This window comes from Magnolia sinica, chromosome 9 (genome assembly GCF_029962835.1).
Source record: "Magnolia sinica isolate HGM2019 chromosome 9, MsV1, whole genome shotgun sequence".
Lineage (NCBI taxonomy): Eukaryota > Viridiplantae > Streptophyta > Magnoliopsida > Magnoliales > Magnoliaceae > Magnolia > Magnolia sinica.
This window is the reverse complement of record NC_080581.1, coordinates 35,163,283-35,186,428: the sequence shown is the minus strand read 5'-3', so window position 1 is coordinate 35,186,428 and position 23,146 is coordinate 35,163,283. Positions and strand designations below refer to the sequence as shown.

At 39.8% G+C, this 23,146-nt stretch overlaps 1 protein-coding gene across 2 annotated transcripts in view; it reads left to right on the top strand.

The window, feature by feature from the left end:
* The first annotated feature begins 259 nt into the window (after positions 1–259).
* Positions 260–23,146, top strand: part of LOC131254848 (cysteine--tRNA ligase, chloroplastic/mitochondrial) — a 63,955-nt gene continuing 41,068 nt past the window's right edge. The window contains exons 1-3 of one of the 2 annotated variants that reach the window (XM_058255546.1): positions 260–724; positions 6,936–6,999; positions 9,423–9,584. In XM_058255546.1, the coding sequence (XP_058111529.1) occupies positions 339–724; positions 6,936–6,999; positions 9,423–9,584 (612 nt within the window). In that variant the 5' untranslated portion in view covers positions 260–338. Of the gene's footprint in view, positions 725–6,931; positions 7,000–9,422; positions 9,585–23,146 lie in introns of both variants that reach the window. The other variant, XM_058255547.1, reaches the window with a different exon arrangement.

Genomic DNA, 23,146 nt, shown 5'->3' with positions numbered 1-23,146 from the left:
AATGATCCATAAAAATGGAAGAATGGAATGGATGAAACATTTACATCATGGTGGGGCCCACATAGCACCGACCACCACCACCCGGCTGGTGTCAGGGGAGCAGCCAATCCGTTTCCCTCTAAAATGATCTCGCAGAATTGATGGACGGTTTTGATATAACACATAAAGCATGATGGGCCCACAGAATTGGTGACGTCAACATACGTCGGTGGTGTGTGGCACAGCACGCAATCCGCTTCCATCTATAATCCTATCCACCTTCCACCCGCCTCCCATAAACTGCAGCAGCAGCAGCAGCAGCGAAGAGAGTGGGGAAAGGCCCAGAACCGAGCCCTAGCATGATGACCACATTCCTCAAGCACTCCCTACCGTTCTTCTTACCATCCCATCATCCGTCACCGTTTTCCAGCGCAAGGACCAAAATTCAATTCCAAAACCATCTCCCCTTCAAACCAAAGCCTTTCAATCTTTTCTTCAAGACTCAATTCTCTTCCAATTCCTCTCAATCCCAATCCCTCAGCACCACAAGTACAAATAATCCCGTTCAAACACCACCTTCTTCCAGTTCTGAATTCCAGATATTCAACACCATGACCAAACAGAAGGAGGTTTTCCGCCCGAACTTCCCTGGCAAAGTAGGAATGTACGTCTGTGGTGTTACCGCCTATGACCTCAGCCACATTGGCCATGCCCGCGTCTACGTCACATTCGATGTCCTCTGCAGGTCTGGAATCTGATTTATATATCTTAATTTTTATTTATTTCCAAACTTTGGGTTTGGAGAAATCTTCTAGTAATAATTATTCTTACCTCATTGATCCAAAATAAAATACAAGGGTTCTTCTAATCTTATTATGGCAGAAAAATCTCTGTGGGTGTTAGGATTTGTGATTGAAAGTGCGGCACATATATAGATTCATTTAAGCGGTTAATTTTATTTGCTTAGCTGTTTTTTTTAAAATTATACAGACACACACACACACACACACACACACACACACACATACCTATTTATTGCTACACGTATGTGTAAGTTCTATGAGAATAATGAAATTAGGTATGATATCTTTTCCCTAATTTCACTATGTGGTTTGCTCAAATATGTCCCAATATTTTGCAATGTGATATGTCGGGACATCATCCATTGGAATTGGGGTGTTTTCAATGATCCAAATTGTTGATGTGATAGAGCTCTCCTTTGATGGGGGATGCCAATTTTTTTTTTATTAGATTGACCATTTCAACCTTTTGATTACACAAAGGTTATGGTGACAGTCCATTTGCAAAGCAAAAGAGCCAAATTTCAAATGGTTGGAACACTCTAGTTTAAGATGTTATAGTTATTGTTTTGTCCACCAGACAAGTTGAGACTCATCATATAAATGGTTTAGATTGCTGTGAGGTGATTTCGGTTCAAATACTAAGTTTCCTAGTCTATTTTTTTTTTTTCCCCTTCCATAAGAAATGGAGTCGAGCATTGTGAGATCAATTGTATGGCATCGAATCGGTCAAGCATTGTGCAGCCCATCATGATGATTAGACAAACCAAAAGTAAGGCCGGCCCACTCATTAGGTGGCCACACCATAAAAACAATGTACACCACCTAAAAACCTCCAAATTCATGTGTGGCCCACCTGATGATTGGAACAGCTGATTTTTCTTTTTTGTTTATTTGACGATCATGGTAGGGTGCTCCTGTTGGATGGGTTGGATTTCATACGCACCAAGTGGGCACAATGGTCAACTTCACCAGTTTTTCCGAAAAAGAAAAAAGATGATGGCATTTTGATCATTTCACCTTCCCAAGGGGCACTTTATGGGACCATAAAATAGTCAAGGAATCATTTGGTCAAATCAGAATTCTTGAGGAACTGTGGTAAATATCCCATTTACTCAAGAAAGGAAAGAAAACAAGGAATAACACTCCGAAGGTTGATAAGAAAGACACCAACATGGGTTATACCCTAAATACAGCTGGATAATCCCTATTAATGCTGTCCTTGGCAAATTGTAATAGTATACCATTCTCCTTCACAAGTAAAAACTCAAAAAATAGATTTTTAATCTCTTTATGTATAAAGCATCCTAAACTCTATTCATGTTCTGAATACGTGGCCATTTGGGACCCACTTTAAGGTTGTTTTTTCATCAATTAGTTCCCCATTGACTAAACACAAAATGCATGATTAAGATGGCATGTGGGAATCCCTGCACTGATATAGGCCTATAGAGCCCGACCCAATTGATCAGGCCATAGGGGCCATAGTTTGGGTTTGTTGGACCAACATCACCTTAATCACTTCTATGGTTATCACTGCTTGCGAATCTTTTTGATATGAGCTTACTTATAAAGAGAGGAAAGTACCCTAAGAATTGATACTATTACAGATACTTAAATAACAAGAGAAACGAAATATGAACGCTCCAACACTCACTCTTAAGCTTGAGCGTTGATATCAACTTGTCATGTATTTCTTGGATTTTGTTTACTCCAAGAGCTTTAGGGCCCGTTTGGATTTGTGTATAGTATTGTACTACATTGTATATTGGTACTATTCAAGTAAACGCCAAACAAAATCTGACATCCTTCTAATTTTGTGAAGGAGAGGCGGGTGTTTGGATCAAATTATCCCAGGAAGAGTATATAACCCCGAAGTACTATTGGACGTTTGGATAAGAAGTACATGGGCCGCGTCGTGTAAGTTCTATAGCGGGAGTTGGGCCGTCTAGAACGATGGGACCCACCACGAGTAGCCTAGTTATATTATGACCGGGTGCAATAACGCAAGCTCCAAACTACTATCCAGGAGACAAAATAATGTAAGAAAATAATAATAATTAGAGGCAAATGGCAGAAGAAGACAAATTTGCAAAAAGAGAACCATGAACTATAGTATTCAGAAGCAAGTTGTTACTAAGAAGATAACTGTTGAAGTGATAAAGTCCCTTGACATACATTGATACACCACACTCTGATAGCTTAAACTTTTGGAGTAAATGGTTGTTTGATATGGTATCAGAGTGGAAGATCCTATGTTCGAATCTTGAGAGTAGCAAATATGCCTTGCTAATATATTATTTTCCCACGGGGGGTCAGGAAAATCAGGTTCGGCCTAGGGACCGGGAAATCAAGCCCGGCCTATTTATGGTGTGAGTGTCCCTCCAACCTTGTCAGTATGTTCCTGTGCGCCGTGCGGAGTTCCCACCCCGCACATGCGGGGGGGTGTTGAAGTGATAAAGTCCCTTGATATACATTGATACACCACACTCTGATAGCTTAAGCTTTTGGAGTAAATGGTTGTTTGACATGGTATTAGAGAGGAAGATCCTATGTTCGAATCTCGAGAGCAGCAAATATACCTCGCTAATATATTATTCTCCCATGGGGGGGTTAGGAAAATCAGGTCTGGCCCAGGGACTGGGAAATCAAGCCCGGCCTATTTATGGTGTGAGCGTCCCTCCACCCTTGTCAGTATGTTCCCGTGTGGAGTTCCCACCCCACACATGCGGGGGGGTGTTGAAGTGATAAAGTCCCTTGATATACATTGATGCACCACACTCTGATAGCTTAAGCTTTTGGAGTAAATGGTTGTTTGACATGGTATCAGAGAGGAAGATCCTATGTTCGAATCTCGAGAGCAGCAAATATACCTCACTAATATATTATTCTCCCATGGGGGGGTTAGGATAATCAGGTCCGTCCTAAGGACCGAGAAATCAAGCCCGACCTATTTATGGTGTGAGCGTCCCTCCACCCTTGTCAGTATGTTCCCGTGTGGAGTTCCCTTGATATACATTGATACACCACACTCTGATAGCTTAAGCTTTTGGAGTAAATGGTTGTTTGACAATAACGTCCTCCAACATTCCATTGCAAAAGGAAAAAAAAAAAAAAAAACTTGGATGATGGCACTAAAAAAACTTCATGCATTACAGAAGAGACAAGAAGACAAAAAGCCTCAATGCCACGTCTACATAAAACCCACAACCATTATAATTCTGCAAAGTAAACTATCCTTGTTCACTTTCTCAACGACCAAATAAACCCTGTAATAGCAACATATATCATCAACACACCAAGTAGAACAAGCAGTAGGGCATTCATCTTCCCACAGAGTAGAATTTCATCAATTCCTTCCACTCTCTCTACATCAGCTTTACAAATCTTTCTATTCATATTCTCAACTGTAACGTCTTCCTTGACACAATCAACATGACCTCCCACGCACATTACAATGCCTTTAGAAGGCGTATGATGTGAACTATTGCCCTCGTTTGTCCTCCTCCCTGATCCCTAATCAAGGGTGGCCTAAATCATGAACATCGTGATGTCAGCAACCAACGATATATGCAACCATTATGAAAAAAATGTATGTCATATTCCAAATTTTTTGCTGTAAACCTTGTATTTGTTCCATTCCTTTTCTGCCTCATCGTATGACTTAAACAATTGGTGTCTACAGCCACTGAATCGATTTACCTGTGCATCGCAATCCTCCCAATTGTCATATATCCTTGGAACTCTTCCCACGAAGACCGCGTAAAACCTTCCCATTGCTACTTAAAACAAAATTTTGTAGTAATTCTCTGTAATTAGATGTAAATAGGTAATAATTACTTTCTTATTTCCTATAGTAATGTACGGCGTCTTAAATGAGTTTGCGTTTACGTGATGTCCTTACTTTGTCTACGAGGCAAAACTCTGTGAGCCTCGCCATGTTGTACATGTTTTATCCACATCAACGATTCATTTTGCCAAATCATTTTAGGGCATGAGCCCAAAAAATGAGGCAGATCCAAAGCTCAAGTGGACCACACCACAGAAAGTAGTGGGAATATGACGCGCACTGTTGAAACCTACATAAGGCCCACATTGATGTATATTTGACATCCAATCTGTTCATAAGGTCACACAGACATGGATGAAGGGAAAATACAAATACCAGCTTGATCCAAAACTTTTGTAGCCCCCAAGAAGTGTCCAACGGTGGGTGTTCAATATACACTATTTTCTGTAGTGTGGTCCACTTGAGCTTTGGACTTGCCTCATTTTTGGGCTCATGCCCTAGAATGATCTAAAAATATGAATGGACGGTGTGGATAAAACACATACATCATAGTGGGCCCCACAAAGTTTTGGTTTGAGAATATGTAACTGAGATTGAGCTTTGCACATTTCTCAGGTGAAAATACGCCTCTTGCTAAACAGGGAGCATTTCTCATTATTACACTTTTACCATCATTTACCTATCACTACACCCAACCAGACAGGCCCTAAGGGAAACTCCCAGATTTGTACAAGACTCCTCCCAGCCAAACACTGACCATTCCTCCCATCTTGACCTCCCGAATCATATAATCTTTGAATATATTACAAGCCATCAGGAATTTGTCAATATCAACTTGGTGAATACAACGAAACCCACATTATAGAATCAGACATCAACTTTACCATCGTTCTTTTTTTGTTGTGTTTATTTATTTATTTTTTATAGTTTTTTTTTTTTTTGGAATAGATTACGAATGATCAGAAGACCCATGCTATGTCTTCTGCTTCCACACTGCAATTTTGTAAAAGCCAATCTCCAACCTCCTTATGAGACATTCCGAACCTGAGGGATATAGTGAAACTCCATCGAAAGAACTCCCACGCCTTCTGCACCACTGTTGGAACATCCTTCGTATCCACTTTCCAAACCCATTCCTTTTGATGTATCTTCCCATCTTCCTCTTTCTTCTCCATATCTTTCTCTTCTTTTTCGCCATGGCTAGGAATGCCACTGATTGTATTGTTAAAGGATTTACCTTCCTTCAACCCTCCAACTTTCTCTTTTGATTGTTGCACGGGAGCTTTCTCTCCCTCCCTCTTCTCCCTCTTCGATTTTCCTCCCTTACTGATTGCTACAGCTGGCTTCTTGTTTTGTTTGCCTTTGTTTATCTCCTTCGGACCATACCTAGCAACATTAACCCTAAGCACTCTCCCTCCAACTTGAGCACCATTGATGGCTTCAACAGCTTCTTCCAATGCTTATCCTCATTCAAACAAAGACAATCCCATGCTTTCATTGTCCCTTTCTTCTTTGGTATCATAATTTCTCTAATCTCCCTGTAATCCCCAAAAACCTCCCTGAAGTTCAAATGATTCCAATCTGCAGGGAATTTTTAACAAATTCCTTGGCCCCACTGATAATCCACCTTCCAGTTTTACATGTGGGTTACCGTAGTCCACTCTCCCACTTAGTGCCCCTGAAAGATCTAATCCTTAGACAGGTATTCATCTTCATCTCTGATATCTCGACCAGAAAATATTTCTTTCCCTCTTTCTGCTATTCTCCTATCTTTGGGTTTCTTCTTTTGAAACCTCAACGATTTGTTGGAACTCTCACCACTAGCATAACCTTCACTAAGATCTGGTAGTAGTGCAGCTCTTCCCGATCAGTAATTTCCCTGCGGTTGGCCTCGTGATAGTGCTGAAGTGGATCCTCTAGAAAAGCTGCTCCTTCCTTGGAGATCCATTCCCATCACGCCAGCATTGTTTTCTTTCCTAACATCACATTAGTTTTTGATACTTGAATTGCTTAATGGGGTATCCTTTTTAATAATTCAATTTATATGGGTTGAAATATTAGTCATATGTCATGTCCTTTGAGTAGATTGCCACATGTTTGCAAGAGTTCAACACCATGTAGTTGTAGCTTTCATGATCGCCATATGAGATGGCCTTCTATTGTAATGGTGGAGTCGTTCCCCCCGTATTGATGCATTTTTATTTAGTTTTATTGAATAAAATTTTCCCATTACTTGTCAAAAAAGAAAAAAAGAAGAAGAAAAGAATAAAAATGAGAAACAAGGATGCGATGCCATTTCTTCTTAAGGTCGTCATTTTGCTGGTACTAATTGGTGTGTCGTTGTCTTTTGTTTGACAATTAGGCAGATACCTAAGGCATCTGAATTATGAAGTCTGCTATGTTCGCAACTTCACTGATGTCGATGACAAGGTGAGTACTGAATGCCCTAATTTTGGATCTATCAACTTCTGACTGTTTAATCATTCCTTGAACTGGTTAGGTATTAGAAATTTGGTGGAAACACTGAATGAAAGCTTGTTTTTATAGTTGTGTATGCATAAACTAAAACCAACTTACATTAGAAACCTATATTTATCTTTTACTCCGTATTGGCTTGTCTGCTGACTGTTGAAATTAGTTTTTCAGTCAGCCTATCTTGTCTTACAACCCATTTTCCTAATTCAGCGCTGGCGGTTTCACCATGTTTAGCATAGCTGACTGACATACTGCTATAAGTTGATTGCCATATAATTGAGGACAGTTCTTACTTGCTGATTCAATCTTCTGCATTTCTATCTGCCGCATTTCATTTTTGTTACAGCAGTAGGATAGCATCCTGTGTGGATGGTGAAGGGCCATGGCATGTGACCTATACCTTATTGTATGTTCACTGGATTTGGTGTTGAACGAGAGGCTAGGATCTGCAAATTGAGATGAAATATTGACAACACCAGGTTTCTCAATTTAATACTACATTTTTACTATGCAAGGCCAATTTCAAGAGCTGGAAAAGAAACCTGTTGGTGAGCTGTTCATTGCAATAAAGAAGACTACCAAAGATATTCACCTGTTTACCTACCTTTTCCATCTAATTCCATATAATTGACAAAATTTGAACCATTGAATAAATGTTTCCTATTGTTTCCTGAAAAGCATGAAAAGACCTTGAATGCCTTTTTTTTTTTTTCTGGAGCCTTCATTCTAGGCAAGCCTTGACTGGGACTATTTACGCTCGTAATGGTCTGATTGATATGTGAGGTGTAATGGTGCCAATTCGGCGTTGAATTTTTGACACGGACTGATACAGACCCTTTTTGCATATCATATTGTGTCGATACGGATATGATACGGTACTGTTTTTTAAAACCTTGGATCCACCACTGCTAGCATCTTCGACATAAGCATCCCTGTCATCTCTACGGTCTATCTTCTTCACCACCATAGCTTATGCATCTGCCATAGTTGTTCCCCTTAGCCCGAATCCATCTCCCTCATTCTTTGTGACCGCACTCTAGCTGGATCTACACTTGGATCCTGAACCCGTCGCTAGCCGCCACTTGCCTTGTTTTTCAACCATTGCTGAAGCCAATGCTGCAGCAATGCTGTCTTCTCCAGCCATGTCAGCATGCGTTGGATCCCGACGTCTGAGCCTTGTGCATCACTTTCCGATGATGTTCCCAGTTCCACAACCATCTTGGAATCCGGCCTGTTTTGGGACCTCTATTCTAACCCATTGGTGTCATTTGCAAACCCATCGGTGTCATTGCCCATTCCTACCACCATTTGAACCTCATATGACTACCATTTCTGCCATCCATGATTCAGGTCCTTTTGAGAAAGATATGGTTTTTTTTTTTTTTTCTTCTGGCATTTGGACTGGACTTGTTTATGCCGGGTGTTTTGGACCAGACTTGTTTGTGTTGGGCCCTTGGCCAGACTCTGTTACCACTTAGCCTTGTGGTAGGACTTGTTTTTCTTTTCTGTTGGAACATTTAGCGCCACCGGAAGAGTAATAGTTGAACTCCTAGTCACTGGAAGTGTGTATCCACCAGAAGAGTAATGGGTGAACTCATAATCACCGGAAGTGCCACTAGATCATTCACCAGTTATTGAAAGTGTTAATGGTTCACATCCCAAAAGTTATCAAAAGTGCTTGCTTGCATTATGCTGCAGTGGTTTTTTTTTTTTTTCTTTTGCTTTTGAATAAATACTAACCGTACCTTGCAAACTTAGGCTACTCCTTTAGAGCACCTTGAGTTTGAGGTAGGATGTTAGAGTAGATTAGGGTAATCTTCTATATTAGGATATTTCCTTCTATGTTAAGTTGTGTTTTTCGTAAGGTCTCTCCAAATCTCTATAGATCTCCCATCTCTTACATATAGTCCTTATTCTCAAGAAGGAAATGAGTTGCATTTTTCACAACATTGTCTCTTGTGGTTTAACATTTTTGTTTTATTTTGGGATTAGCTCAAGCCTGTAGCTCAAATGTTAGACATGCTGCACTTCAACATTGAGGTCTTGGCTAGAAGACCAACTTACATATAAAAAATGCGTTTAAGATGTCGAAATTTGCATGTAAATAGTAAATACCATTCCAGAATTCTGTATTAGTGTAATGTTGTTTCTACCTGCCCTATTTATTGATATCTATGATTTCAAGTTTGATATTTGCCTTGGGTTATACTTTTAAGATGTACAACTATTGTTACTCCTTTCCTTTATATTGTCCTAAGTCCTTGGTCAATTAGTTCTAGCATTTATCACTAGGCACAAGTAGCATTCATGTATACCAACTGCCTTTTTTTTTTCTTATGCATGTATGATAAGAAAGCTGCCCTATTGGTATTCTGTAGATAATTGTTAGAGCAAATGAATTGGGGGAGGATCCCTTAAGCTTAAGCAGCCGTTATTGCAGTGAGTTTCAGTCCGATATGGCCCATATTCATTGCCAGCCTCCTTCCGTGGAACCTCGTGTATCAGATCACATTCCTCAGATCATTGACATGATTAAGCAGGTACATTTATTGTTCCATTTTTAGTCATTATAGAGCTCATAATGCCTTTTTTAGCTATTAAGGAACTCATAATGCATTTATTCTTGGGAACTAGGCTTTTCTGAAATATTGATCCAAAGTGCCACACAAAGCCTGATGGTACTAAAACTGGTGATAGTTTATAAATGGTCTATAGAAAGTAATCCCAAGTTTGCTTTTCGTAGGTAGGGTTGTGCATAAGTTGGTTATGGAGAGTATAAGCTATGGTGCTCCACTTATCTTGGACCAATAGTAGCATTTGCCTCCTTTATGGGGTTGTCAATGGGCTCGGCGCAGGCCTAGCTGAGGTCTGTTCTGGCCCAGGGCTCGCAATGTAAAACCTAGGCCCAATCCCGGCCTGGGCCCAAGCCCAATCCCAATCCCAAGGCTGACCTGAACTTGCTCATTGGCCTATTATTGTAGAAGATCTGGGTTGTTTGCTAGGTGGACCATCGTGCATCTACCATTGTCCAAAAACCATGCCAATGTGATCATACATGTTATAAAATACTATATGCGTATGTTATGTATATATGTATGTATGGGAATGATCCCTTGAGAACCTATGCACACCAAATGGGGTGGGCCTCACTGTGGTGTGTTGCCAACATTCGAGCCGAGCATTAGCTGTGACCCACCAAGTTAGGCCCATGGCCCAAAAATCAAGCTGATTCTTCATTCAAGTTGGCCACATGAAGGGAAACAGTTCGGAGGGGGATGCCCACCCTTGATTCTCTAGGGGTTCCGCTATTTTGTGTATGTTGAATCTAGACTGCTCAGCCCTTCATCTGCCCTAGGTGAAAGGGCATGCAAAAAATCAGGTTATTTTGCACATCTGGTGCTCCCCAATGAAATCAAGGGTGGGCATTCCCTCCCAACCGCTTCCCTTTGCGTGATCCACTTGAATCATGAGTCAGCCTTATTTTTGGGCTTGGGCCTAACTTGATGGGGCACATCTGCTGGTCTCCTAAGATGTCAGCAACACATCACATTGGGGCCCACCCCATGGGCTCCTGTGTGTGTGTGTGTGTGTGTGTGTGTGTGTAGGGTTTTGTTAACGTCCTGTAAACTTTATATATATATATATCACACAAGCTAAGGCTTCTAGGGCTATTTTGGTAAAAAAATGGGTCAAACGAAAATGAAAATTGGGTGTTTGAATTTCGTGCAAGGAGAAAATGGTAATTTCAAACATTGTTTTCTTGTACACAATCTAGCATGCTTCCCTCTTGGTTTTTGGGTTGCAATTTGTTGCTCAGGTGTCAGGTTTCGGTGAGCTATAGCTCTTATTAGAAAGAGGGCTTGATGGGCTAACTAATCGGGGATTTCTTTTCTTCCTAGCTTTCAAAATTATTTTGTAAAAGCTGTTGCTCAAAGCAAAATTTCACCCTGCTATGTGATATGGGGGTTAATTAGTCTCTTATGAAAAATGGTGTTGTATAGGCCTGTATTGACATCGTTATGGGGTTGATATGCTGTTACAGACTGATACTACCATTAAGGGCTCATTTGAACATTTTTATTTTCAAAATTTCTCACTTTTTCCATTTCTTATTTATGTCAAATATGAAGGAAGATTATAAACTATGTTTAAACTAGATATTGAATTATTTTGAGGATTAAAACACAAAATTGAGTGGGATTCGAAGAACTAAAGTGGGAGTAGACCATATTGGCAAATATTGAAAGGAGTAACCTATCACTTTTGTTCCCTTCATTTTTTCATCTTCGTTTTGCTGTACTTACATATAATAGGCCCTAATTCACCAAATCATGCTTGATTTATGTTTAGAGCCTAAATAGCAAGTAACATACCTATAATTGTGTCATCAACTCTTAATTACTCGTACTAGACATATAATCTTTGTCATAGGTTGATATTAGATATTTAGAAGGCTAAATATGGAAGTTTATTGTTTTAGAGTCAATATCAGGTTGATGGTAGTAGGTGGTCCAAGACAACATTCTTATCAAAGAATGGCATGTTCACCCAATGTTTACCGTATCAGTATTGCGTTATGTATCGCACCCTTGGGATACAGATATGGATCGGCTATCTCACATGATATATCGTTTGTATCGGGTAATGTATCATGTTTTTTGGGAAACATGGGGAAACATTGGGAAATTAGTCGCATTTTTCAGTGAAACTTCAAGGATTGTTAAAAAATACATTTATATACACTTTTATATCATAATATCATAAAAAACAAGTGCAAATATTAGGTTTCCTTTGTTTAGGGTCCTAAGCTATGCGTTGTTTGACTAAACTAATGCAACTATATTCAAAGTGAATTCATAACATCTATAAATGTAAGAAAATGTTTATGGACACAACCAATACATTCAAAAGAAAAATAAGTAGAAGTTTAGAAATATATCAATGAACGATGTGTCTAGCTGTGGCTTAGACTCCACATAGAGTTGTGCAGTGGCTCGTAATCATTTCATGTTTGGAGTGTAAGATTGCAACTAATTTAGGAGAAGTTTCGAATTTTCCTAAATTTCTCCCAAATTAGACCACCTACCTTTAAAATTTGAAATTAGAGCATATGTGATGATAATTTCATCAAACACTCCCACATTATGTGAAATTGGACTCAATTGTCCATTGCAAGAAGTGGAATTTCAAAAGGAAAAAAAATTATATTTTAATAATTTTTATTATTTTTATTTTATTTTTTCTTTCGAAAAATCACAAAAACTTCATGAATTAGTAGATCAAGCCTCATACATGTTTGATTTCGTGTTTGGAGTGTAAAATCAACCAATTTGGAAGAAATTGGAGAAATTTCGGAAGTGTAAGATCAACCAATTTGGAAGAAAATGGAGAAATTTCGAAAGTGTAAAATCAACCAACTTCGAAAGTGTAAGATCAACCAATTTTAAAATTAGAGTGTAGGTGGTATGATTTGGAGAAAATTGGCGGAATTTCAAAATTTTCCCAAATTGCTTGCAATGTTGCACTCCAAACATGAAATCAAGCATGTATGAGGGTTGATCTACTGATTTGTTAAGTCCTTATCAATTTTTAGAAAATAAAAATTATTAAAATATTAATTCTTTTCAAAATTTTCCATCAACCAGATATCAACTGAGACTAATTACGAAGTATTTAGAAGTGTTTGATGAAATGATCATCACATACACTCTAATTGTTATGCATTCAATTTGAAAATAGGTGCATTAGTTCAGTCAGACATCGCATAGCTTAGGACCCTATGCAAAGGAAACATATTATGTTTCCTTCCTTTTTAAGATGTTATGATTTAAAAGTGTGTATTAAGTTTTTTATTTATTTATTTTATTTTATTTTATTTTATTTTAATTTTTAAACAATCCCCGAAGTTTCATTAAAAAATTCAACCATTTCCCCAATGTGTTTCCCTATGTTTCCCAAAAAGTGCAATAAATTATCGATATAAAAGATATATCCCATGCGATAACCGATACGTATCTATATTCCAAGGATGCGATGCGTAATGCGATACTGATATTTCAAACATTGAATACACGTTAAAAAAAAAAAAAAAGAATACATATTTCGAATCCTCTTTTTTTTTTTTTTTTTTGAATTTTGTTCCTTCTAAAAAAGCTTTTGATCGTTACATGGTTGTTATGGCCAGTATCGTAACAGTAACATGGGCAGCCATTACTGTTACCGAATAACTTGGTGCCTGCAAATTGGATTGAGCTGAAATTAGGCTTATTGGAAAAGAAATTTGCTGAGCTACAAGCAGTGTTCATATATATATATATATATATATTTAAAGCAACTAGGAAATTCATTGAAAGGAAGAAAGGAGAACCAACAAAGATGAACGAAACAAAAGGAAAACAACAAAACAAAGGAAAGAGGGGCACTGCTGCTGAGATAGCAGACAGGCCCTAAAAGCCTAGAAAGCTAAAGTCAAAAAACCTAAGATCCTTTACATTAGAAGCCCATTCAATCACTAGCTTTTTAGCCCTAGACCCGACCACTGAAACAGACGAAGAGACGTCGTTAAAACAACGATCGTTCCTTTCCTCCCAGACGGCCCACCAGATTGCGATTATGGCCATGCGCCAAATGATTGACTTGACCCTCCCCAATTTAAGCCCATTCCAAGCTGAGAGCAAGCTAGTGGTCGATTCTGGAGCACACCAGAGCACTGAAAAAATTTGGCAGAATTCGGCCCGAATTTTAGACATGAAGGAACAGTGAATCAACAGATGGTTAACCGATTCCGCATCACTCATACAGCACGAACAAATGTTCACGATCTGCATGCCTCGCTTAATGAGATTATCAATCATCAAAATTCTGTTCCGCCCTGCTAGCTAAGCGAAGCATATACACTTTGGTGGGATCGGGTACTTCCAAATCAATCGTCATAAGCAGTGTTCATATTATTGGCGAAAAATCAATAATATCGCCGATATTATCAGTGTCGCTGGAGTTGCGACACCGAAACTCACTTTTTTCGTTTCTCTTCCTAATATCGGCAAATATTCGGTGATTTCATCGATTTTTCATGTAAAATACAGTTGTCGACCAGAAATCGCGGCCTTGTCAAGGGATAATTGTAGCCAACAACTCCTTTTCGATGATAAAAGGGACGATAATATCGAGGGCTGCGTAAGTACCAAAAAAAAAAAAAACAGAAAAAAGAGGGAAAAGAAACTTTTCGAAGTGTACCTATAGAATAGGATCGTTGATCACGACCCTGTCAAATGATGATTTCGGCGAAGAACATGCGAAATGTTAGGAATTTTTTGAGATTTTTTGGGATTTTAGGGTTCCCTTCTGGAACCTCTTCTACGGGTTTTTTTTAGAGTGATTTTTGGGAGTTTAGGGTTTTGAAACCCTTTTATAGGGAGCAAAAGCAGATTAGGTGTTACTTCTGTTGGTGTGGAGCGTGCGACCTCGGTGGCGTGGATGTCACAAAGTTCCGTGGACCCCACCATGATGTATGCATTATATCCACATGGTCCATCCATTTGGAGAGATTATTTTAGGTCATGAGCCAAAAAATGAGACAGATCCAAAGCTTGGGTGGACCACACCACATAAAGCGGTGGGGACAATGATTCCTATCGTTGAAAACTTCCTAGGGCCCATAGTGATGTTTATTTGTCATCCAAGCTGTCCATAAGATCACATAGTCATCAATGAAGGAAAAAAAACAAAAATTACATGGATCCAAAACTTCTATGGCCCCTAAGAAATTTTCAACGATAGACGTTCAATTCACACTATTCACTGCGGTGTGGTCCACTTGATCATTGGATATGCTTCATCTTTGGAATCAAGCCCTATAATTATATGGTAAAATGTATGGACGGAGTCAGTGGATAAAGTATGTAAATCACAGTGGGCCCCATAAAGTTGACTTGGTCCACTCAACGTAATAATTTACACGGTGCGCAATCGACTTCTCATGTCCAACTTGTTTAGGTCTCCAGGGTCAGTGGCTCGGTGCTCTGTGGGGTCCATTATGATTTGATATATTTTATCAATGCCATCCATATATTTTGCTAGATAATTTTAGGGCATGAGCCCAAAAACGTGGCAGATCCGCATCTCAGGTGGACCACACCAAAGGAAGCAGTGGTGATTAAACACCCACCATTATAAACTTCCTAAGGCCATTGTAATGTTTTTTTGCCATCCAACCTCTTAGGTGGTCCATTTGATCATTGGATATGCTTCATCAGAATCGAAAACACAATTATTAGCTTGATCGAAAACTTTTTGTGATACCTTAGAAGTTTTTAATGGTGGGGTTCAATTGCTACTGTTTCTTTTGGTGTGGTCCACTTGATATTTGGATCTACCTCATTTTTGGGACTATGTACTAAAATGATATGCTAAAACGGATGAATGGGGTGGATTTCTGGCATATATCATGGTGGGCCCATGGAACACTGTCCAGTATGATATGCTAAAACGGATGAATGGGGTGGATTTCTGGCATATATCATGGTGGGCCCATGGAACACTGTCCAGTAGCCACCTCGTTATTGGCAACATGATAAAACAAATGCGTTACGGTGGGTACACAAAGTCCTTACACCAGGACATGATTTGGCTAGTGACGTTAGCCAGATGGCTAGTGGTTGGTGCTATGTGGGCCTAATCGTGATGTATTTATTTGATCCACACTGTCCATCCATTTTTTCAGATCATTTTAGATCTTGATCCAAAACATCAAGCATATATAAATCTCGGGTGGACCACACCACGGGAAATAGTAGCGATTGAATGTCCACTATTAAAAACCTTCCAGGGTTCATTGTAATGTTTATTTGACATCCAACTTGTTGATTAGGTCATACAGACCAGTTTGATCTAAAACTTGTGGCCCTTAAGAAGTTTTTAATGGTGGGCATTCAATCAACACTGTTTCCTGTGATGTGGTCCACTTGAGATTTGGATCTACCTATTTTTTGGGCTTATACCATAAAATGATCTGGAAAACTGGATGGATGTGCCAATATGTCAAACAAGTGCCATATCCAATCCATCAATGGTGGTTCATAGGTTAAAAAATTAAGTTAATCCATGACTTGGGTGGACTACACCACATACAATAGTTAGGAGTGAATGTTCATCTATTAAAACCTTCTTTATTATTTACATGGTTCATTGAGATGTGGCTCGTACATTTAGTCTATTTATTGTGTGTCTCACTTGGATGAAGGTTCATGCCAAATTTCAGGCCATTTAAAACTAAAACTCAGGTGAGCCCCACCAATTGCTTTTAAATGTTTTATGTATGATTTCTTGAGATTTTAAATGGTGTGGCTAACCTGAGTTATGAATACACCTGATTCTTGGGTCATCATATAAATTAGAGTGGACCCAAAAAATGCATGGTGTGGATGTCTGACCCAAAAAATGCGTCAGTGTGATGTGGTCCACTTGAGATTTGGATCTACCTATTTTTTGGGCTTATACCATAAAATGATCTAGAAAACTGGATGGATGCGTCAGTATGTCAAACAAGTGCCATATCCAAGCCATCCATTACCAAGTATACCACTATATAGATTCTATGTCTCAAGAAAGGTGTACTTTTTTAGTTCATTAACTTTTGCATGGCTTAATTATTATATGCCAGTTGCATTTGTATTATATGAACTCATTTTGGTTACAATTGAAGTGATTTCTTACAATAGAGCATGCTTTTTGGGTCCCATTAAATGAAAACTTATTATTTAATGCATTCTTTTTGTAATTTTTTTATTCCTAAATATGCAAATGTGTGTATTTAGGCATGCCATGAAGTTTCACTGAAAAATTCCATCATATTCCCCATGTTTCGCCATTTTTCTTCACATTTCCGGTTATCGGCGATATTATCGGCGGTAACGATATTATACTCTAGTCAGCAAAGCTTGTAGCGATACCGACAACTTGAACATTGGCTACAAGATGGATTTGTGGATTACAGGGTTTAGATGTCAAAAACTTAAGAAATTGAGACTTGGGAGTTGGCCCAGAAACTGGGCTTAGATGTGGATTTTTTTTTTTTTTTTTTTTTTAATTTTTTTTGTGGTCTCTAGGACATGGAAAAAGTCTAGGATCTTTTGCAAAATAAAAAAAGGGCGTGGGGCCCACCTTTGGGTTAGGTTGCGTCCTACACCATTTTGATTCAATTTTTAGCCCAATTTCTTAGATATTTGTGGCTTAGATGTGGACTTTTAGATTGCAAGTGGGCTTGAGCTATGCTTGGGCTTGCTATGCAGACTTGGGCATGGGCTCTAAGGTGAATACGTGAGAGAAATTCTGCAATATATTCATCTTGAGACAATGCAAGACTCTCTTCATGGTGAATGGGTTAATTAGCTTGTACAGTTTGTTGAGTGGGGTGTCTATAGGTGCCTCTCTTTGATAGAGGTTGCATCCAACCAAAAATGCAAAGCTATAGACACCCCCACCCCACAAAATGCTCATCATGTGGGTCTTCCTATTCTAGTTTAGTTTGAATTTGAAGTCCTTGGAATAAATTGAGTTTCTTTGTGCCATTGGGGATAGAGAGATGGTCACCTTGTGTTTTGTGAGTCTTGGGGACCTATCAATGTGAATTGGGGAGCTCGAGCAGCATGAATGCTGTTAGGGGCATGACATCAACTGGGTGGACTAGATTGACGGAGTAGCGCATTGAACAGCCATTCCTTCGAACTTCAAATTCGTACCTTACGAGAGTAAGTTGATCACAAGGGCTTGCTCCTTATTCGAGCTTATCCAATAATCCAATTAGGGAAGACATATCAAAGGATCACTATTGCTCGATCGGACCGTTACATCAAGCTTGTGTTGAATGAGCCGCTTCACCTTGAAACTCAAAAAACAAAACTCGTAATTTGTTGTTGTTGTTGTTGTTGTTGTTGCACGGGATGATGAGTGCGTCAGTAATGCATTATGAGTGGTTGCAATGATGATGGTGATTGATAGTCGTGAAAAAGAAATGTGTGGAATGGATGATGATCGACATGATTGGTAATTGCGGTTATCATGTTGCTGATGGATGGGTTGATAAATGATGAAAAGGGTGTGAACAAACTGTTGGTATGGGTGATATAGGTGGCGATGAAACCAGATACAAACGAAAAGGATCTATGTGAACAATGGTGACGATGGGTGGATGGATGAATCAATGATGAGAAGATGGACATACAGTGATGATGAGTGAACAAATTGGTGGTGATGACAAATGGACGGGTGGATGATGATGATGAATGTGGTGACTATAAATGGATGGTTGGTGGTAATGATGATTTGATGGATGGATGGTGATGATGGATGGATGGTAATGATAGATAAATGGATGGACGGACGATGATGAGGGATGGATGATGGATGAGATGAATGGATTGTAATGATAGCTGTATGGATGGATCATGGATGGGTGGTGATGATTATCGGGTGGATGAGAGGTGAAAGATGCATCGATGATAACGAAAAGAAAAGTGGATGGGTGGATGGTAATGATAGATGAATGGAGGGATGGATGATGATGAGAAGAGGTGGACAGTAGATGAGATGAATGGATAGTAATTGGGCCTAGATGCACTATCATGATGGCCCACTTAAATTGGGGAGTGGTGTTCTAAGAAAAGGAGAATGAGATGCTTACCTTGGAACAAGATGAAGCATGGTTTTGGGCGTGGTCTGAGATTGCCAAAGCCCAAATGGGGCCGCACAGGGCGAGGCATCCCATGAGTGAGCTTTCTACAAAAGTTTCAATAGTAAGAGTAGAGATATGTATATTGAGACTAGAAGTTTTCCAATTCTTTTCTTTTTTGTTTCATATCTTCAAAAAGCGCCACATTAGAGGATACTGAAGACGTATAAAGGCAACATTGACTTAATGAAAACTCTTTTTGTAGTTTATTATTTTCGAAATTGCTTGAAACTTCTTGGTTATGGTCACAAAAGGTGAGGTGTCGGACCCCTCTTGATAACTTGAATTCATAGCACCATCCAGACTTCAGGAATTGTGAACTTGGGATGCAAGTTGACCCTAAGATGGCAATTTCGTGATCTTGCCCCTTGGGTAGCAAAGTTTGGGATGTCCCTTGTCTCTTCCTTCAAACTTTAGTCATCGTAGGATATGTCACGTTTTGTTCCTTGCTGAGGTTCAACATGAAGCCGAGTTTCACAAGTGCTTCCTATTGGAAGGAGGGAAGTTCAGAAGGATTGGCTGGACGCGTCAAAGAAGTGTTGTTGTCTGGTAATCCAAGGGGGGGAGGCTCTTAGTTCGGGAGAAATCAATGGAGTAGGAGACGGGGGAAGAGGGAGGTGGTTGGTCGAAAGTGTGGAATTGAGTGCCGAAGAACGGTAAAAGATCCAGGCTTAGAACCTAGCTTGATGAATACCAACTCTATACGTATTTGGTTTTCCAGAAGGATGTTCATCAATCAATTTTGAATGGGCCTTTGGCAGGGCAAGAGCTATCGTGGAGGTTGTCATCCCCAAAGATAGGTTTTCCGCCATTCCCCGTATTTCGCCTTTGTTCGTTTGAGTTCAAAAGAAGAGTTAGCTTGGGTAGTTAGGCTTCTGCATGGGGAGAGCTTCAGCGGGAAAAAAATGTTGGTCCAACAGGCAGTCAGGCACGTTTTGGGCCAGAGCTAAAGAACAAGGAGTCAACAGGAGCAACACGAAAGTTGGGTGGGGAAATCTCCTCTCCGAGAGTATCTAACGTTCTTAGGAAAAATTGAGCTTCCATTCGGGTGCTTCAGAACCCTAATGTATGCAACTCCAACTCCAGAGATGCAATTGCTCGAGGTGGTGCGACTAAGCCTGTTCTAGGAGATTTGAGTGAAGAACAAGGAGTGCTAAAGTGTCCTCTGATTGCAACCACCATCCCGTCAAGAAATGGGTGTTTGTAGAAAATTCGAAGGGGACGCCTATGGTTCAGGTGATCCTAGAGGTGTTGAATCAAACAAAGGAAATCTACAACATTCCTTGTTTGCAGAGACGAGAGAGAACATTTCCCTGTCTTTAGTTAGGGTTTGGCTCGAAAAGTTTTACAATATACTCTTAGAAGATTTTTCGGCTTCATCGATTGGGTTAAGCCAGATTTGGATCTCTCTTCAGCCGGAGGTTGACTAGGAAAAGATCATTGAGGTTACTACGAGATGTGATGATGCTCCGATTAGATGGCTTTGTAGGTGGGATTTTGGGAGGATTGTTAAACTTTTGGCACAAAAGACTCTTGGTATCTGATTTGGGGGATACCTCTTGAGTTCTAGTTTAACAATTTCTTCATGGCAATTGGATCTTGTTTGGGCGAGGTTCTAATGGTTGATCCAGAAACAGAAAATGGCTAGGAGCTGGGTGTTTCCAAGATCAAGGTGAGGAGGCGAGCCAGGAGGTTTCCAGCTTCTATTCAGTTGGGGACGAACAACTGAATCTATAGGTGTAGAAGGAGGAACTAGGGGTGTCTCTGGTGGGGGAAGGTAGTGGCTGGAGGTGATTGGATCCAAAGACCAGAAGAAGATGGCATATCGTGTGGAATCTCCTGCCGAGCACCGATCGCAGAGGGCGAATCAAATTCATTCATTTTTTTCTTCGTGTACTGCAGGATCTCCGAAAGGCTCCTAGCCTCAGTCGAGCCTTCTAAATAGCAGTGGAGCCGGCATGTCGCTTGCTTTGGCTCCGGACTTGGTGACTTTTCAGATAGTTGTCCAAGACCGAAGGATCAGGACACATGTCGAATCGAAGCGATTGTTCCTTTTGTGTTGACGATTTCCAATCCATGTGTCGAAGATCGTCAGGTTAATAGTGACCAGTGTTCAAAATATCGGTATTGCGCTGTGTATCGTACCCTTGCGATATAGATACGTATCGGTTATCGCACGAGATAAATCGTTTGTAACGGGTCATTTATCGCACCGTTTGGGAAACATGGGGAAAATGGTTGAATTTTTCAATGAAAATTCAGGGATTGTTAATAAATACGTTAATATACACTTCCAAATGATAACATCTCAAAAAAGTAGTGCATATAATAGGTTTACTTTGTATAGGGTCCCAAGTTATGTGTTGTCTGACTGAACTAATGCAATTATATTCAAATTGAATGCATAATATTTATAAATGTATCAAGACATGTATGAAACCATAATTAATTTATTTAAAAGCAAAAAAAGAAAAAGAAAAAGAAAAGACATAGATACAAATTTTAGGTGGACGTGGGCCACTCCACACAAAATAGTGGTCATTGACTATTAGAAACCTTTTGTGGGCCACAAATTTTTTAGATCAAGCTGATATTTGTTTTTTTTTTTCCCTTTCATCCGAGTCTGTATGAATTGATCAACAAGTCAGATGGTTAATGACCATTACGGTGGACCCTAGAAAGCTTTTAATGGTGGGAGATCATTGACCACTGTTTCTTGTAGTATGGTACACTTGAAACTTGTATCTACTTCATTTTTGCGACCATGTGATAAAAGAAGGAGCCCAAACAGATGGACGACGTGGATATGCAATACATACATCAAGGTGGGCCCCAAAGAGTTTAGTCAGCTTCCCTAAATCCACGCCCACTATGCAATCCGCTTCCTCTAATCGTGGCCAACCATCGCATTGGGTGGGACCCTGACCGTGGGGTGACCTCGATGTAATATGATGTATTTACACCGTCAATTCATTTTGGCAAATCATTTTAGGGCATGGGCCAAAAAATGAGGCAGATTCAAATTTGAGGCGGACTACACCACACGAAATAGTGGTAGTTCAATGGCCACCATTAAAAACATTTTGGGGGCCACAAAAGTTTCAATCAAGTTGATATTTGGTTCTCTTCATCCAGATCTCACGTGATAAATCAGCGGGCCCTAAAAAGTATTTTGATGGCAAATAAAAGTTATCGTGGGCCGAAGAAGTTTTTAATGTTAAGCGTTAAATCACCACTGTTTTTTTTTTTTCCTCTTTTAGTGTGGTCCACTTGAAATGTGGATCTAACTCATTTTTCAACTCATGCCCTAAACTAATCATTCAAATAGATGGACCGTGCGGTGCCCACGGAGCACGCCGACTTGCGATTGTGACTACTCGAACGGAAGTCACACATAAAAGGGGGAGCGAATTAGCTGTTACCTGGGTGACACCTTAGTGGATGCTACTCTAACCATGTGGGGTCCACCTTGATGTATTTTTTGCATATCCATGTTGTTCATCTGTTTTTCCATCTCATTTTACAACGCGATCCCAAACCTTAAGAATATCCTAATCTCAAGTGGACCATACCACTAGAAACAGAGATGAATGAGCATAAAAACTTCTTTTGGGCCACAAAAGTTTAGGATGCAGATGATCTTTGTATTTTCCCTTCATCCCGATCTTCTTGACATAATCAACAAGTTGGATTGCAAATAAACAATATGAAAACCCTATGATGGGCGCTTTGGAATTTGTAATGGTGAGACACTCAATCACCACTGTTTCATGTGGCGTGGTCCACCTGAGATCTAGATTTGCTTAATTTTTGGGACCCCGTCCTAAAATGGGCTGGAAAAATGGATGGAAAGTATGGATATAAACTAAATCATCAAGGTGGGCCCCACCGTAAGGGTAATAGCCCGCGTTACTTGGGTAACACCTAATCCGATCTTTTAAAAAGGGTGCTAATTGGGTACTAACCCCACCAAGACGTGGTAAGAGACGAACAAACCTGTCGGGGGATCTATGGGGCTCACCATGTTGTATATGTTTTATCTGTGCCATCCATCCATTTTCACAGGTCATTTTAGGGCGTGATCCCAAAAAAGCGGCAGATTAAAGGCTTGAGTGGAGCGCACCACAGGAAGCAGTGGAGATTGAATGCATACCATTGAAAACTTTTTTTTGCAGCGACAAAAGTTTTGGATCAAATTGATATTTAGTTTTTACCTTTATCCAGGTCTGTGACCTTAAACATCATGGTGGGCCCTAGGGAGTTTTCAACGGTAAGCGTTCAATCTCCACTGCTTCCTGTGGTGTGGTCCACTTTAGCCTTTAATATGTCTCAATTTTGGCATCATGTCCTAAAATGATTTTCCAGAATGGATGG